At 60.8% G+C, this 14,475-nt stretch overlaps 1 protein-coding gene and 1 long non-coding RNA gene across 2 annotated transcripts; one reads left to right on the top strand and one right to left on the bottom strand.

The window, feature by feature from the left end:
* Positions 1–1,334: 1,334 nt before the first annotated feature.
* On the bottom strand, positions 1,335–2,249 carry DIO3 (iodothyronine deiodinase 3). The gene has a single exon (XM_012471232.2). It carries the CDS (start codon positions 2,247–2,249, stop codon positions 1,335–1,337), a length of 915 nt encoding a protein of 304 aa, XP_012326655.3.
* A 1,057-nt stretch (positions 2,250–3,306) lies between these two features.
* Positions 3,307–6,402, top strand: LOC105730184 (uncharacterized). Its single transcript, XR_001110406.2, has 2 exons — positions 3,307–3,477; positions 4,916–6,402. It is a non-coding gene; the product is annotated as an uncharacterized LOC105730184 (long non-coding RNA).
* The last annotated feature ends 8,073 nt before the right edge of the window (positions 6,403–14,475 follow it).

The following is a 14,475-nucleotide window of genomic DNA, read 5'->3' as shown; positions in this document are numbered from 1 at the left end:
CCCGTCCCGCCGCTTTCCAGGACCCCGCGGCGCTCCGCTACCTTGCTCTTCTCCTGCCCCCAAAGTCCCCGTCCAGGTGGGAGCGTGCGCTTGTGGGAGCTCCCTGGGCATCGCTGCAGACCCTCTTCCTTCTCCATCCTCCTCCAGCGCCCCTGCCAGCCCAGGGTCCTTCCCGCCCAGCTTCCCAAGGCCACTTTGGGGACTCGAGGGAGGGTTGTGTGTTTAATTCTTGCGGCTATTCAAAGGGAAAAGAAAATAAAGGGACCAAAGGCAACCAGAAAGCCGTTTACTTCAAGGCTTTATTATTGTAGATTGAAAGAAGTTTATATACAGGAACTGTTTCCAGCAAAACACTCACCAAATGGCCTTCGAATCAGGGGCCCTCCACCTCTCAGCCCCACAATCAGCAGCTCTGCCTAGGATGCCCCTCACTTGGGGACCAAAGGCTCTCCCCCCACCTCTCTTTCCTGGGACTCCATCACCCCAACCCCATTCCCCAGGAGTCTCAGCCTTTTCTCTCTCCCTGGGGCGCTGCGAACCTTGCCAATGCCTCTCAAGCAATCTTCCTCTGGTCCCAAAGCAGACAACCAAACCTCCCCCCACCCATTTAAGGTGGTTTCCCTACGGAAACCCAGAGCACTCTCCCCCTCAAGGTTCAGGCGCTGCTTTGAGGCCCCTGCAATTCAGAACTAGCTCGTGGTCAAGACCAGTTAGAGACAGTTCATCATCAGCAATGGGGCCCCTGTGCACCCAAAACAAGTGGGGGAAACTGCCCTGCCCACCCCTCCCCATCCCCGACATCCCTTCCCCTACCAGAGATAGGAAATAACACAAAAGCAACAGGGAACCCCTCTCCACGCGCGACAGGTGGGTGCCAGGCAACTAGCTCAGCTGAGCCGAAAGCCTCCTGGAACCCAGCTGTGCTCAGGGCCTCAGGGCGCGCAGGCGTGGCCAAGGTCTTCTCTGTGCGCTGCGGGAAGCACTGGGCCAAAGCACTTGGTTGAGCGCACGCTGGGGAGCGGGTGTAAGAAAGTGCTGTTGTAAAGGCAAATCCTCTAGGGGCACACGGACAAGGGAAAGCCGTATCCCGCGCTCAGAAGAGGATTTCCAGTGAGCCAGGCAGGTGTGAATGAGACAGTTCAAAAGCAGAGTCTCAGGGAGGTAGGGGAGACTGTTTAGGTGGCTGAGGGTGCAGATTCAGTCTGGAATGGTGGCTCAGCACATCTGTGTCACTGGGGCCTCGCCAAGCCTGACTTGGTTTGAGGCACTTGCACGTGGGCTTCGAAGGCTCGAAGGCGCAGCCCAGCAAGTTCAGTCAACTGTGCCTTGGATGTTTACACCCTCCGGGTCCGAGCACCATGCAGCTGCTCATCATAGCGCTCCAACCAAGTGCGCAGCTCAGAGACCTGGTAGCCATCGGGGCCCCGGCCGCCCTGGTACATAATGGTGCCACTCTGGATGACATAGAGACGCTCGAAGTAGGCGCCATAAGCCGAGCTGCTGGAGTTGGCCATGGTGTCGAGGACCAGAGCGCAGCCAGGTGCACCTTGCTGCAGTACCTTCGCTGCGCTGACCCGGTCCTCCAGGCTCCGGTGCTGCGGGATGATGTAGGGGGAGTCCGTGGTGACCCAGCCATCGGAGGGGTGTGCTTCCTCAATGTAGATGATGAGGAAGTCGACGTCGCGCTGGTACTTGGTGACCAGGCGCTGGAAGGCGCTCATACGCGCCATGAACGGTGGTCAGGTGCAGCTGCCGAAATTGAGAACCAGCGGGCGGTTCCCTTGCGCGTAGTCGAGGATGCGCTGGCTCTGGAAGCCGTCGGGCAGAACCACCTCGGAGTTGGGCGCCGGACCGCCCTCGTGCGCCTGCTTGAAGAAATCCAACTTCTGGCCATGCCACACTGCCTTGAGCGACGCCAGGGTGCAGAGGCGGTTGTCGTCAGACACGCAGACGGGCGGGTCGTCGGGGGGCACCTCCTCGCCTTCACTATTGAGTTCCACATCGGGCTCGGGCTGTCCCCGGCGGTGGCGGCCCAGGAAATGCTTGCGTATACACAAGAAATCGAGGAGCCAGAGCATGAAGGCCGTGCCGAGGAAGCGCGGGAAGAGCACGAGGCACGAGGCGGTCTGGGCGCAGAGCCTCAAGGAGTGAAGCAGCAGGGAGCGGAGCATGGTGGCTGCAGGCCCCGAAGCCCCCTGGGACCCCTCGCCCTCTCCGACCACCAACCGCGAGGCGGCCTGGCGAGGCATCTGGGCTTTGGCGGTGCAGGGAGTTCAATTTATAGCGGAGGCTTCAATTGGAGGGAGACTCCACCTCCGGCCCGGCCCGCCCCCTTGCAACTTGAGCCCGGAGGGATCACCCAGCTGCGCGGCCAATGCCCTAGAAATCCTGGGCCAAGGGCGGGCGCAGGCGGGCGGAGGGCGGAGCGGCCGGGCCCGGGCCCCGCAGCCAGCTCTCAGGGGCGGGGTACTCCGGTCGCCGCAGCCGCCAGGGACCAGGAGCCCGACCAGGGACCTGAGCGTCCGCCGGGGAGGTCCTCCAGCTGGCGCGAGCGCTGCGCACCGCCCTAGTCCCCGCCGCCTGGCTCCGGCCCGCGCCCCTCTCGCCGCGCACCTGAGCCGAGCTCCCCGGCGGCCGCCGAGCCGCGCCGGAGCTCCGGTTCGCTTCCCGCGCGCCGCCGCCAACGCCGCCCACGCCGCTGCCGCTCGTGCGGGGCCGCTGCCCAGGTGCCGCGGGAGGCCGGGTCCGCGGCCGCCGCTTCAGTGGCCCCGGCTCCCGCCCCGCCAAGGACGCCGGCCCGCGAGGAGGCAACTTTGCGTTCCCGCCGCCTTCCCGGCTCGCCCGCGGGCGCCGCTCGCCTGCCGGAGCCCGCCCGCCTGCCCGCCTTCCGCGCGCGCTCACACTCGCGCCTCGCACACGGCCGCCCCCCGCACCGCCCCGCCACGCACACAGCGCTCCGCGCCCCCCGCCGCTGCCCGAGGCTACCGCGCGCCGCCCTAGCCCGCGCCGCCCTGGCCGCGCCCGCCCCGTCCCATCTCGTTCCAGCGGGGCGCCGCGGTTCCCAGGTCAGCGGCAGCCCGGGCCCGGCTGAGAGGTGCGGAGGGCAGAGCCCGCGGGCGGGTTAGCGCCCGGCGCCGGAGACCGGAGGGCTGGGGAAAGCGGCGCCGGCCCTGCGTCCCCAGCCGACCCGGGCGCGGGGCGCCACGGGCGTGGGGCGCGGGGCAGCGGGCGCGGGGCGGCGCCGGCCCCGGGCGGCTCTCCCACTAGGGGTAGCTGTTGCCTGAACGCCGGAGCGCTCCCCTCTCGCCGCTTGCCTCGCCCAGCACAGCCCCGGCCGCCGGGCGCACCCGTCCCGTTCGTCCCCGGACGTTGTTCTGTACCCCGGGAACGTCGAGACTGGAGCGCCCGAACTGAGCCACCTTCGTGGACCCCGAGCGCGGCGGCGCGACTCACCGCGGAGGCGCCCGGACGCGTCAAGTGCGTACTTTCAACCGTAAATGTGTGCTGAGCGTTTAGGGGTGCGGGGCAACTCCCTCACTCGTGGGGCCCTGGCCAGCCCTGCGGCCGCGTCCGAGACCTTCTGATCCCTCGCTGCAGCGCGCGGCGCGGGGTTGGCGACTTTGGCTCAGGGGCGGCGGGGCGGGGAGGTGCCTTGACCTAGGGTCCCAGCGGCCGGGAGCAAGTCTCGTTTCGCCTTGGACCGCTGTGTCCCCCAGGGCAGGGCCTGAACCAGGTCGCGAGGGTCTGTCCCCCATCTGGGGAGCTGAACTGCCCGGGACACTCTCGCAGTTGCGCGGACTTGTCTGGAGCGGCAGGGCTGGAGCCCAAGTCCGAAGCCGCCGCCACCAGCGTCCCGTGCGCCTGCGGCCCCGGGGACCAGCCGCCGAACTTCTTCTCAGGACGGAGACAGCGCTCGCCGCCCGGGCCGAGGTAGGATAGGAGCTAGCTGGGCTCGATAGGGCGCGGGCGAATCGCTTTCGGCAGCGAAGGAACGAGTCGGGAAAAGCCAAGCGCAGGACCAGGGCCCCAGCAGGAGCGCAGAGACGCCGGCCTTGGGCGGAGGTCCGCCCTCCGGTTTTCGTGGCTTTGGTAGGGCCCTCTGCCCCGTGAGTTCCCCGCTGGACCTGTGACTCCAGGCTTCAGCAGGTCAAGCGCCTGGGTGTGTCTGGAGGATTGGCGGCGGGGTGGCATGAGAAAGTGGCCCTTCTTCTCCTTCTTCGTGTTAGGCGATTTCTCTGCCTGGGGCAGGGGCGCACACCGCAGGAACTCACTACCTAGAAGGAAGCCAGCCTGGTCTCTCCCTCTTGCCTCACTGCTCCCCGAGCTGCCCTTCATCACTCTGGGCAGGGGTCTTTCTGGCCAGGGAATTCTCCTTGGAACCCCCCCACCGCCCCGCCTCCATTAGGGCACCTCTGAGTTGGTCGGTCATCCCCTTTCCTGGCCTCTTTTTGCGGGGAGAGAGGAGAGTAGAGAGAGCAGCCTCCTACGGGGCAGGTCTCTGAGAAGAGGTTTGGGGGAACTTCTGAGGTTGCCCCTCCTGGGCAGAGGCAAGGGGTGCTGAGGGTTCCAACTTTTACCGCACAGTCTCTCGAGCTCTGATTCCCTTATTTCTGGGAGGGTCGGTCTAGGGCTTGCATCCTGCCCCCACCCACACAGCATTTGGTGCAGGCACGTGGGATGGTTCCCCAAGCTCTGTACCCACAGTTAGTGTCAGAAAATGCATAAGCCACCTTGGGCTGGGAGAGCCTTTCTGTGCTGCCTGAGATCTGGTGGCACGTGCATGCATGTGTGTGCGTGTGTGTGTGCGTGTGTGCAAGTGTGTGTGTGCACAAGTGTGTGTGTGCATGCATGTGCCTGTGTGTTGAAAGTATGGTCTGGGTGGTGGTAAGACTGGCCCCTCTTGTCCCCTCTGCAGGCCCAGCTGAATAGGAAGTGTCTCATCCACACTCTAGCCCCAGGGACGTTCAGGGAAGCAGCCCTTCCTTAGGGCTGTCAGCTGCCTTGGGGACCTGTTGCTGTGTCGTGGGCCCACAGACTGCACTCCATACCTCAGAACTCCAGAACACTGGACAAGGCTCGAAGGCCCATTTGGCTCCTGCAGCCTCTTGTGCAGGTGAGGACAGACCCAAGGTCCAGGCGATGCTGGCTACTGGAACACAGAACCTGGATTAGTGACTCCCACTCCACTGGTCTCCCTCTTCTAGACCCTCTCCCCTCTGGCGCAACCCCTGTCTCTCCTTCCCATCTCCCTCCAGGGCTGCACCCTTGGTTCACCTGTTGCCCCTACTGTCTTGTCCTGTCCCAGTGGTCAGGAGGGAGAGTACCGGCCAAAGGCCCAGCTTACCTATGACTTAGAGGAGCACCAGGCATCGCCCAGAGGTCCTACCCCCAGGGGCCTGGCAGGCTCTACTGTAGGGGAAGCAGAGTTAGAACTGGGGCTGCTTCTCCTGTCCCGCAGCCTGGCTGGGCCTCCCCCGCCTCCCTTTCTGCCTGCCCTCTTACAACTCCAGCAGGGGGCGGGCAGGGGAAAGAAAAGGAGGGACAGGTTGGATGGGGTCCATCTGGTGTCCAGGAGCAACTTGGAGAGAGGCGGGGAGGAGACTGGCGGCAGGGCCCTGGCAGACCAGGGGAGGGCTGGCCTTTGGACAGCCTTCCGATCCCAAGCCCATCCTCCTGGGGCAGTCTGCCCTTGAAAGGGAGGGGCTTGGTGGACCCTGGCGCGGACACCTCCCCTCACTGCTCCAGTGTGGGGCGTGGTAGGCGGGTTTGCAGTGGGCACAGCCTCTCTCCAGAGCAGCTCCCGGGACCCAGAGAGGCTGTCGCAGAGACTCCCCTCTGGGGTAGGGTGGGTCCTAGTGGCCCTTGGTTCCCCTGCGGGAGGACCTCCTGAGGCTTCGGGCAAGAGCTGGTCCACGCCTGGAGGACGGTGCTGGCAAACGGCAGGTGTGTGTGCCTCAGCGGCCCTGCTGCCCAGTGCTCAGCCCCGCTTTAACACACCCTTTCTCTCCTGTCCCCATCCACTGGCCTCTTGAAGCACAGAGTGCCTCCGGGGACTTTCCTTCCTCTGGGCTTCTGCTAATGCTATTACCTGCTCCCCCCTTCCATCTGGAGACCCCCATTTCTCCTCCTCCTCTGCTGCCCTCACCTCCGCCTGGGCCCTCCCAGCTCCCAGGAGACGGGAGATGGCTGAACTCCACTCCCAGCTCGCTCGTCATCCTCTTCAGCGGTCCTCCTGGAGCCATCCTTGGCGCCATAGCCTCCACAGCCCCGGGGCTCACCCCCGGCTTCACGTCTGCCTCTGACTCCAGACCTGCCCCTCCCAGGCTAGCCCAGATGAGATCCTGTGCAGTGACTAACCAACCAGCGCCGGGCAGGGACCCAATAAACCTCTGTGAATCGAGTCAATGAGTGTGGTGTGGACTTCCTGAAAACTCCTTGTTTTGGGAGAAATGCAGGGATTTCACTCTGTCCTTTTGCGCACCTGCAGCAGTGAGCTGGGGGCATGTCAGCAGCCAGGGCTGAGCGCAGCTGGTCAGGACCTGCCGCTGTGAGCAGACACTTCTTGGGAAGTCCCCTGGGGCATGTTGTCTAGTGAAGGCACCCGTGCCCTGATCACTGGCCCAATCTGTTTTCCTTTCTGGGCTAAACAGTTCCTCCCACGGGTACCTGGGTCCTCCCATGGAGGTGTTTAGACTTCTCATTTGTTTAAAGAATGAATCCTATCCACACACTTGGCTAGGCTGAGGAAGGGGACACCATGCAAGGGATGGGAGGTGACTGAGGGACCACAGCTGTGGTCTGAGAGGTGTCCCCAACATGGCAGATCTCCATCCCTCTGGGAGCTCAAGGCAGGCATGGGGAGGTGCTGGGACTCCGGGGTGACTGGGCAGGCTGGGATCCTGGCCAGGACAGCTTGTCAGGGCCCCAGGGCCTGGATCAAGCAGGGGTGTTTGGCAGCATTTTGGGGTTGGAGAAGGTCTGGGGCTCCCGGCCAAGGTGAGGAGAAGGCCTGGGAGGCAGTGCCCTGGCTACTTGCTGTGCGACCCCGGGCATCTCTGGTCTCAGGTCTCATCCGCATCAGGAGTGGGTCGGGTGGCGACTTTCCAGTGCCTTCTCCATTCGGCCATTCTACATGGCAGAAGGTTCTAGGAAGTTCTAATAAATTCCATGCTGCCCCTGCCTGGTGCTCTGTGGCTGCTGAGAGCCCCACTTGACTATGAAGCTGCCCCAGTGTTGGTCCTACCTGGCCTCATGCTCTGCCACTTCCACCCAATGCCGCCTGTGCCTGCCTGCTTCCTGCTGCAGCTCAGCGCCCTCCAGCTGGGCCTGGGCTCTGACTTGTTCCTGGTATGAGTGCGGCTGTGCTCCCTGGTGCTCAGCCAGACCTCAGGGCGCAGGACAATGTCTTGCCAGAAGTTAGCTGTGGGTGCCTGGGTCCTGCCTGGAGCTGGGCGGGGTGCTGGGATGCTGGGCCACTTGTGCCATCACAGACCCTGCTCTGAGCCGGGTCCTGCGGCTGCGTGGGGGTCCACCTTGGGGGTCAGTCCCTCCTTTCCACCTACAATCCTCTCTGGAGAAAGGTGGGGCTCAACTGACCCACAGACAGGCCTCCCAGGCCCATATGCTTCTCTGAGCCTCAATTTCTTCACTGGAAAGGCGGGCCTCATGTCTGAATGTGTTGTGTTCACCATGACATGCGGGGCAAGTGTAAAGTCTATATGTGTGCATGTGTGAGTTCGTGTGTGTGTGTGTGTGTGTGTGTGTGTCTATTTACTTCAACCCAGCCTTGTTCCAGAGTGGATTTCACGATGCCTCTAGGAAGCTTTGGAATGCCAGAAGATAACCACAAGTGAGAAGAAAACATAAAACGAGAGGAAGGACATGCTTCCCATCTGGGGACGAAGTACAGCCGCAGCATTCTCAGCGTGGGCTGCGGACCAGCCGCGGGTTTTGCCCTGATTACCCTGGTGGTAAAGTCTGATTGGCTATGATTTCCAGCGTCCAAAAGATAAACACGGGCTGTGCAGCCGAGCCACACACATGCCTGTGTGCGGCCACGCCCATCAGAAACCCAGCCTCTCTGCTTGGGAGGCACGCGGGGCTCAGGCTGAAGCCTGAAGCTTGGGCTCCTCAGAGTACAGACGTCCCAGGGCTGTGTGAAGTCAGTGAGAGAGCTTGGAGAGGAGAGGGAGTCTTGACCGCTGTCGCCAGTGGCTTGGCGCTGCCTGCACAGAGGTGACAGCGATGTGCGTGGTGGTGTGTTCACCAGTGCTGCTGCACTGCAGGCCCAGGGCCGTGTCTTAGTGACGGGCGTCCTCCTCAGCCATTTGACCTTTAGGGAGGCCCTTTTCACTCAAGCGCTGGTCCTGGAGGGGCTCTGGGCACACAAGGAGTCAGGCACATTTTTGCCCTTGAAGAGTCCCCCCTGGCCTGGCAGGCCCAGAGGCAGGGCTGGGTGGGGCGGGGTGGGATGGGTGTGCTCCAGGAGGTAGCAGGGACAGCTGGCAAGTGGGGCCAAATTGGGAGGCATCTCAGGAGGTGGCCATGGGCAGAAGGTACTTCCAGTACTTTGCCACTCTCCCCTTTGAAGCCTGGTTCCTGGGAACAGATCTTCGGTAGCTGCCCCTGCCTGGGTAGGAAACTGTGGGCTCTTTTCTCACAGAGACACAAGAGTCATTGGCAGGACCTTCTGAGCAGGTGGGGGAGAGCGAAGGACAAGAGGATGCTGTGCCTGTGCGGCTGTGTGTTCCAGCATGGGGACTGCTTCACGCCCATGCCACCATGTACTCACTGAGTGACTCTGGGCAAGTTACCTCAACTCTGCGCCTCCATCTCGTCTTCTGTAAAACGGTGGCACATCTGAGCCCCCCTCCCAGGAAGGGTGTTGTGAGGACAGGTGGGGGACGTCTGCACAGTCCCCAGAATAGTGCCCAGGGCACCGGAGTGCTCTGTAGGAAAATAGTGACGGCTGGCACTGAGCCCCCAACATAAGCCAGCACCATGAGCCAGTGCTATGACTCCTGCTCTTGGGCACTTCACAAGCTATGTCCCGGGGCCCACCACCATTGGCCACTCCTTCCCCACAAAATTCCTGCCAGGGCCCTCCTGCCAGGTCCCTAAGTCACAGGGCTTGCCCCTCACAGAAGCCCAGCTCTGTGACACCGCTTGGTTTCAAGCACGTTCCTATCCCCCTATTCATGTGTTTTGTTAGCACCCTTTAGGGTTGCACATGGCAGAAACTTAACCCACACTAACTTCAGCCAAGAAACAATGTACTGGCTCCATCAGTGAAAAGTCCAGGAGTCATGTCTTCAGGCATGGCTGCATCCAGCACTCAACAGGCGCAGCCAACGCCTTGCCTCAGGCTGGAAGCCCTCCGTTCTGCTGCATCCACGCCACTGTAGGTGGAGTTCTCTGCACACGGGCGAGATGGCCCCAGGAGCTCTGGCTCGTGGAGTCCTTGCAGCACACGTCCTGGCCACGCCCAGATGAGAAAGCATCATTTCCCATGGCAGAAATCTGGTGGAAACGGGAGGGAGGGGTTGGCTGTCTTTGGTTGGATCTGGGTCTTGTGCCCATCTCTGAAAGAGATAGGTCCCCACTCACAGAAACTGAGCATATCCTGGACTGGATGGGGAAAGATTGATGCTGGCAGACACACACATTCACTGCACTCACTGCAAGGACAGTGACAACAGTAGAAGCTGCTGTTTCTTGAGAAGTTGTGATGTGTGCCAGTTGTGATGTATACCTTTTAAGGATACAGAGAGGCTTTTATCATCTCCATTTTACAGATGACAAAATTGAGGCTCAGAGCGGTGAAGTGATTTGTCCAAGGACACATAGCTAAGCTCTGACCCCACAGGTTAGTGAGAAGTGTTTCACCAGGGTAGTGTGGGGTCAGAAGGAGCCTGCCTGGTGACAGGGGGAGGTGGAGAGGCGGGGGGGTGGGGAGGCCAGGAGGAGGGGACCCCAGGACCTGGCCTCTGGCTTGCACGATGGAGAGGGAACCCTGGAGAGGAGGGGGTTTATGCGGGAGGCTACAGAGGTTTCTGGGCACATATGTTAAGTTGGAGGCGCCCATAATCCTCAGGAGATGTTCAGGATTTGGGGGCCAGAGGCGTGAGCCCCAACACCCTGGGAATCATGGCTGTTTGCTTCGCTTTGGGAATTTCGTAGTGGGCAGGGGGAAGGCAGCTGCTGACAGGAAGCACCTCCCCCTTGGTGGAGAAGGCAGCCCAAACCTGCATGGCCTGTGACAGTGTCCACAGTGGGGGCCGCAGGTTCAAGGCCCTTGTAGTCGGCAGACGCAGAGCCTGACGTTCTCTGGCAGTTGTCTTAGTGCAAACACTTTGAGAATGGCATTTCCAAGGCCTTTGGGCTGTGCCAGGGCACCAACGCCAGTCGGCCGGGTCCATTTCCTGAGGACCATGCCTTTCCATCTGAGGGAATCTCACAGACTGGGTTCACATCCCGATTCTGCTTCCTAGAGGCTGTGTGGCTCTGGGCGTGTCTGGAACCTCTCTGGGCCGCGGTTTGCTCAGGAGTCATGGTAACCTTTCCTTGTGGGTTTATGGGGAACTCGGGAGATGGAAGGTGGGGTGGCACACAGGGCTCAAACCGTATTGCTTAGTTGACTGCTTTTCCTCTGCAGGAGTCTGATGGATCTGATGGAAAGGTGGCAGGTGAAATGCACCTGGCCCCAGCGTCAGGGGCCGTGAACGCAGTGGCGGTGTCCCCAGCGTCAGGGGCCGTGAACGCAGTGGCGGTGTCCCCAGCGTCAGGGGCCGTGAACGCAGTGGCGGTGTCCCCAGCGTCAGGGGCCGTGAACGCAGTGGCGGTGTCCCCAGCGTCAGGGGCCGTGAACGCAGTGGTGGTGTCCCCAGCGTCAGGGGCCGTGAACGCAGTGGCGGTGTCCCCAGTGTCAGGGGCCGTGAACGCAGTGGCGGTGTCCCCAGCGTCAGGGGCCGTGAACGCAGTGGTGGTGTCCCCAGTGTCAGGGGCCGTGAACGCAGTGGCGGTGTCCCCAGTGTCAGGGGCCGTGAACGCAGTGGCGGTGTCCCCAGTGTCAGGGGCCGTGAACGCAGTGGCGGTGTCCCCAGTGTCAGGGGCCGTGAACGCAGTGGCGGTGTCCCCAGCGTCAGGGGCCGTGAACGCAGTGGCGGTGTCCCCAGTGTCAGGGGCCGTGAACGCAGTGGCGGTGTCCCCAGCGTCAGGGGCCGTGAACGCAGTGGTGGTGGTAGCTCTGTGGTGCGAGTGGACTAGGGAGGTCCTTCTTGGCTACTGCGGGTCCTTCCATCAAGGGTGGCCTTCCTGCCCCTCATTGTCCAGCTGCAGAAACTGATCTCAGCTCTCAGGGCCTGGCACAACTGCCCCTTCCTCCTCAAATTCCCAAATACACCCACCACTCCCCACCTCAGCCCTCCTCACCAGACTGTGGTTCCCAGATGGCAGGGTGGAGGTGGACTCACCCGTGGCTGCCAGGCCAGCGCATCAGGGGGGCAGGTCCCAAGAGGCCTCTGAAGTTGGATCAACTTCCAGTGTGACCTCGAACAAGCCCTTAGCCCCCTGAGCCTCCATTGCATGGGGGATTGTGCTGGCTTGCCTCAGAGCGGGTGCCGTTACTTGGCAAGTTGAGGGCTCTGTCCGTCGTCTTTGTCACTGTCATGCCGGGTAACAAATAAACACCAAACCACAAGTGCTCATTTCTCAGGTGCCGTGGGGTTTAGTGGTCCAGGTCAGTCCGGGTCGGCCCCCTGGCTAGGCTGGCTGGGATGATGGCTGCTCTGCTCTGATCGTCTGCAGACTCGCCCAGGCCTGATATCACTGCAGCGGCAGACGCAGACGAAGAAAGCAACCCCATGCAGAGCGGCAGGCTTGTGCTGCATCTGCTCAGCCTCCGGCATGGGCTCACGGCAGCCATGGGTGAGCACTCACATGGGGGCGAAGGCCCCTGCGAGGCTGCTCAGCCAAGGGTCTGGGTCTGGGAGATGTGAAGACTAGGGCTGTCTTTGCAATCGGCCGCAGGGAGGGAGCCAGGGCTTCACCCTGGGACTTCTGACGATGGTCATGTGCTCATCACCCACCATCCAGGTGCTCGAGCTGGACCACACCTAGGCCTGGCCTGTGGGAAAGACAGAACCTTGCCATGTCACTTACCACAGCCGTGCCCAAGGCTGGTGGGCTCCATAGCCGGAGGGAGGCAGCTTCAGGAACAGGGTGGGAGGCTAGAGGACTCTTGTGAGCTGAAGGGCGAAGGGCACAGATGCATGGGAGAAACCAGGGAACAGCCCATGTCCCACCTGACCACAGTCCTGCCAGGAGGCTTGGGTGCTGTGCTGCCCTCCAGGCCTCTGTGGCCTCACGTCTACCATAGAGCCTGGACTTGGGATTTGTATAGGTGCAGCCCACCCAGGACTGTGGTTCAGAGACCGAGAGTAAGGGTGAGAGTGAGCCACGGAGAGAAAGCGGGGGCAGGTGTAGTCTCTGCCTCTGATATTTGGCTCTTCCTCTTCTGCAAGTCCCCATCGGTGGAGGTGGGGATGGAGGGTCAGGGCTGAGGGCTGGGAGATGATGGGTGTGTGGTGCGAACCCTTCTCTGTGATTCTCACGGCCTCACCCTGGGAGCCTGGGAGCTGGTCTGCAGGGTAATTCCTTGGGCAGAAGGGTTGAGGTGGGAGTGGGGGGTCCCTTTGGAGCAGGGATCTGTAGCCATGCCTCCCTTCCCTTCCTGGGGGTGGCTGTTCTGGGAGGGCGGGCAGGTGGTTTTATCTGGGACAGGAGCCTGTTAGGGTTAAGCAGTTCAAGATGCTGGAGACAGAGTTCCTGGGATGACTGTGGAAAATCCATCCTGGCTGCTTTTCAGGAGCATAGTGATGGCTGCGCTCACTACTCTTCCTGGCAGACAGAGGTAGCAGGGGTGTTTTCATACTTTAGTGAAGTCCCTACTGTGTGCCAGATATTAAAACCTGGTGTGTCTTCATGTGTTAATCCTGCAGTAGGGATCTCTGTGCCCTTTGCGGAGCCGTGGAATAAAGACTCCTTGAGGAGAGCATGTGTCTGAAGTCCAACCAAGAGGTGCAGAGGTAGAATGGCATGTCTATCTGCCCACCCTCCAGGCCATTCATCCACCCATCCTCTTACTCACCCACCCACCATTTCAGCCATCTGCCCATTCACCCACACACCCACTAGTCCATCCATCCATCCATCCATCTAACTTTGTATCCACCCACCAGTCCATCCATCCATCCGTCTGTCGATCCATACATCTATCCACCCACCCACCTACCTGTCCATCCATCTATCCATCCATCCATCCATCCATCTTTGCATCCACCCACTGGTCCATCCATCCATCCATCCATCTTTGCATCCACCCACTGGTCCATCCATCCATCCATCCATCCATCCATCCATCCATCCATCTTTGCATCTACCCACTGGTCCATCCATCCATCCATCCATCCATCTTTGCATCCACCCACTGGTCCATCCATCCATCCATCCATCTTTGCATCCACCCACTGGTCCATCCATCCATCCATCCATCCATCCATCCATCCATCTTTGCATCCACCCACTGGTCCATCCATCCATCCATCCATCCATCCATCCATCCATCTTTGCATCCACTCACTGGTCCATCCATCCATCCATCCATCTTTGCATCCACCCACCAGTCCATCCATCCATCCATCCATCCATCCATCTTTGCATCCACTCACTGGTCCATCCATCCATCCATCCATCCATCCATCCATCCATCCATCCATCTTTGCATCCACCCACTGGTCCATCCATCCATCCATCCATCCATCCATCCATCCATCCATCTTTGCATCCACTCACTGGTCCATCCATCCATCCATCCATCCATCCATCCATCCATCCATCCATCTTTGCATCCACCCACTGGTCCATCCATCCATCCATCCATCCATCCATCCATCCATCCATCCATCTTTGCATCCACCCACTGGTTCATCTATCCATCCATCTTTGCATCCACCCACTGGTCCATCCATCCATCCATCCATCCATCTTTGCATCCACCCACTGGTCCATCCATCCTTCCATCCATCCATCCATCTATCCATCCATCTTTGCATCCACCCACTGGTCCATCCATCCATCCATCCATCCATCCATCCATCCATCTTTGCATCCACTCACTGGTCCATCCATCCATCCATCCATCTTTGCATCCACCCACTGGTCCATCCATCCATCCATCCATCCGTCTTTGCATCCAGCCACTGGTCCATCCATCCTTCCATCCATCCATCCATCTATCCATCCATCTTTGCATCCACCCACTGGTCCATCCATCCATCCATCCATCTTTGCATCCACCCACTGGTCCATCCATCCATCCATCCATCCATCCATCCATCCATCCATCTTTGCATCCACTCACTGGTCCATCCATCCATCCATCCATCCATCCATCCATCCATCCATCCATCTTTGCAT

This window comes from Aotus nancymaae, unplaced genomic scaffold (assembly GCF_030222135.1).
Source record: "Aotus nancymaae isolate 86718 unplaced genomic scaffold, 86718_ANA_hifiasm-v0.15.2.pri h1tg000011l, whole genome shotgun sequence".
NCBI lineage: Eukaryota > Metazoa > Chordata > Mammalia > Primates > Aotidae > Aotus > Aotus nancymaae.
The sequence above is the reverse complement of the archived record's forward strand: the minus strand, read 5'-3'. Positions and strand labels throughout refer to the sequence as shown.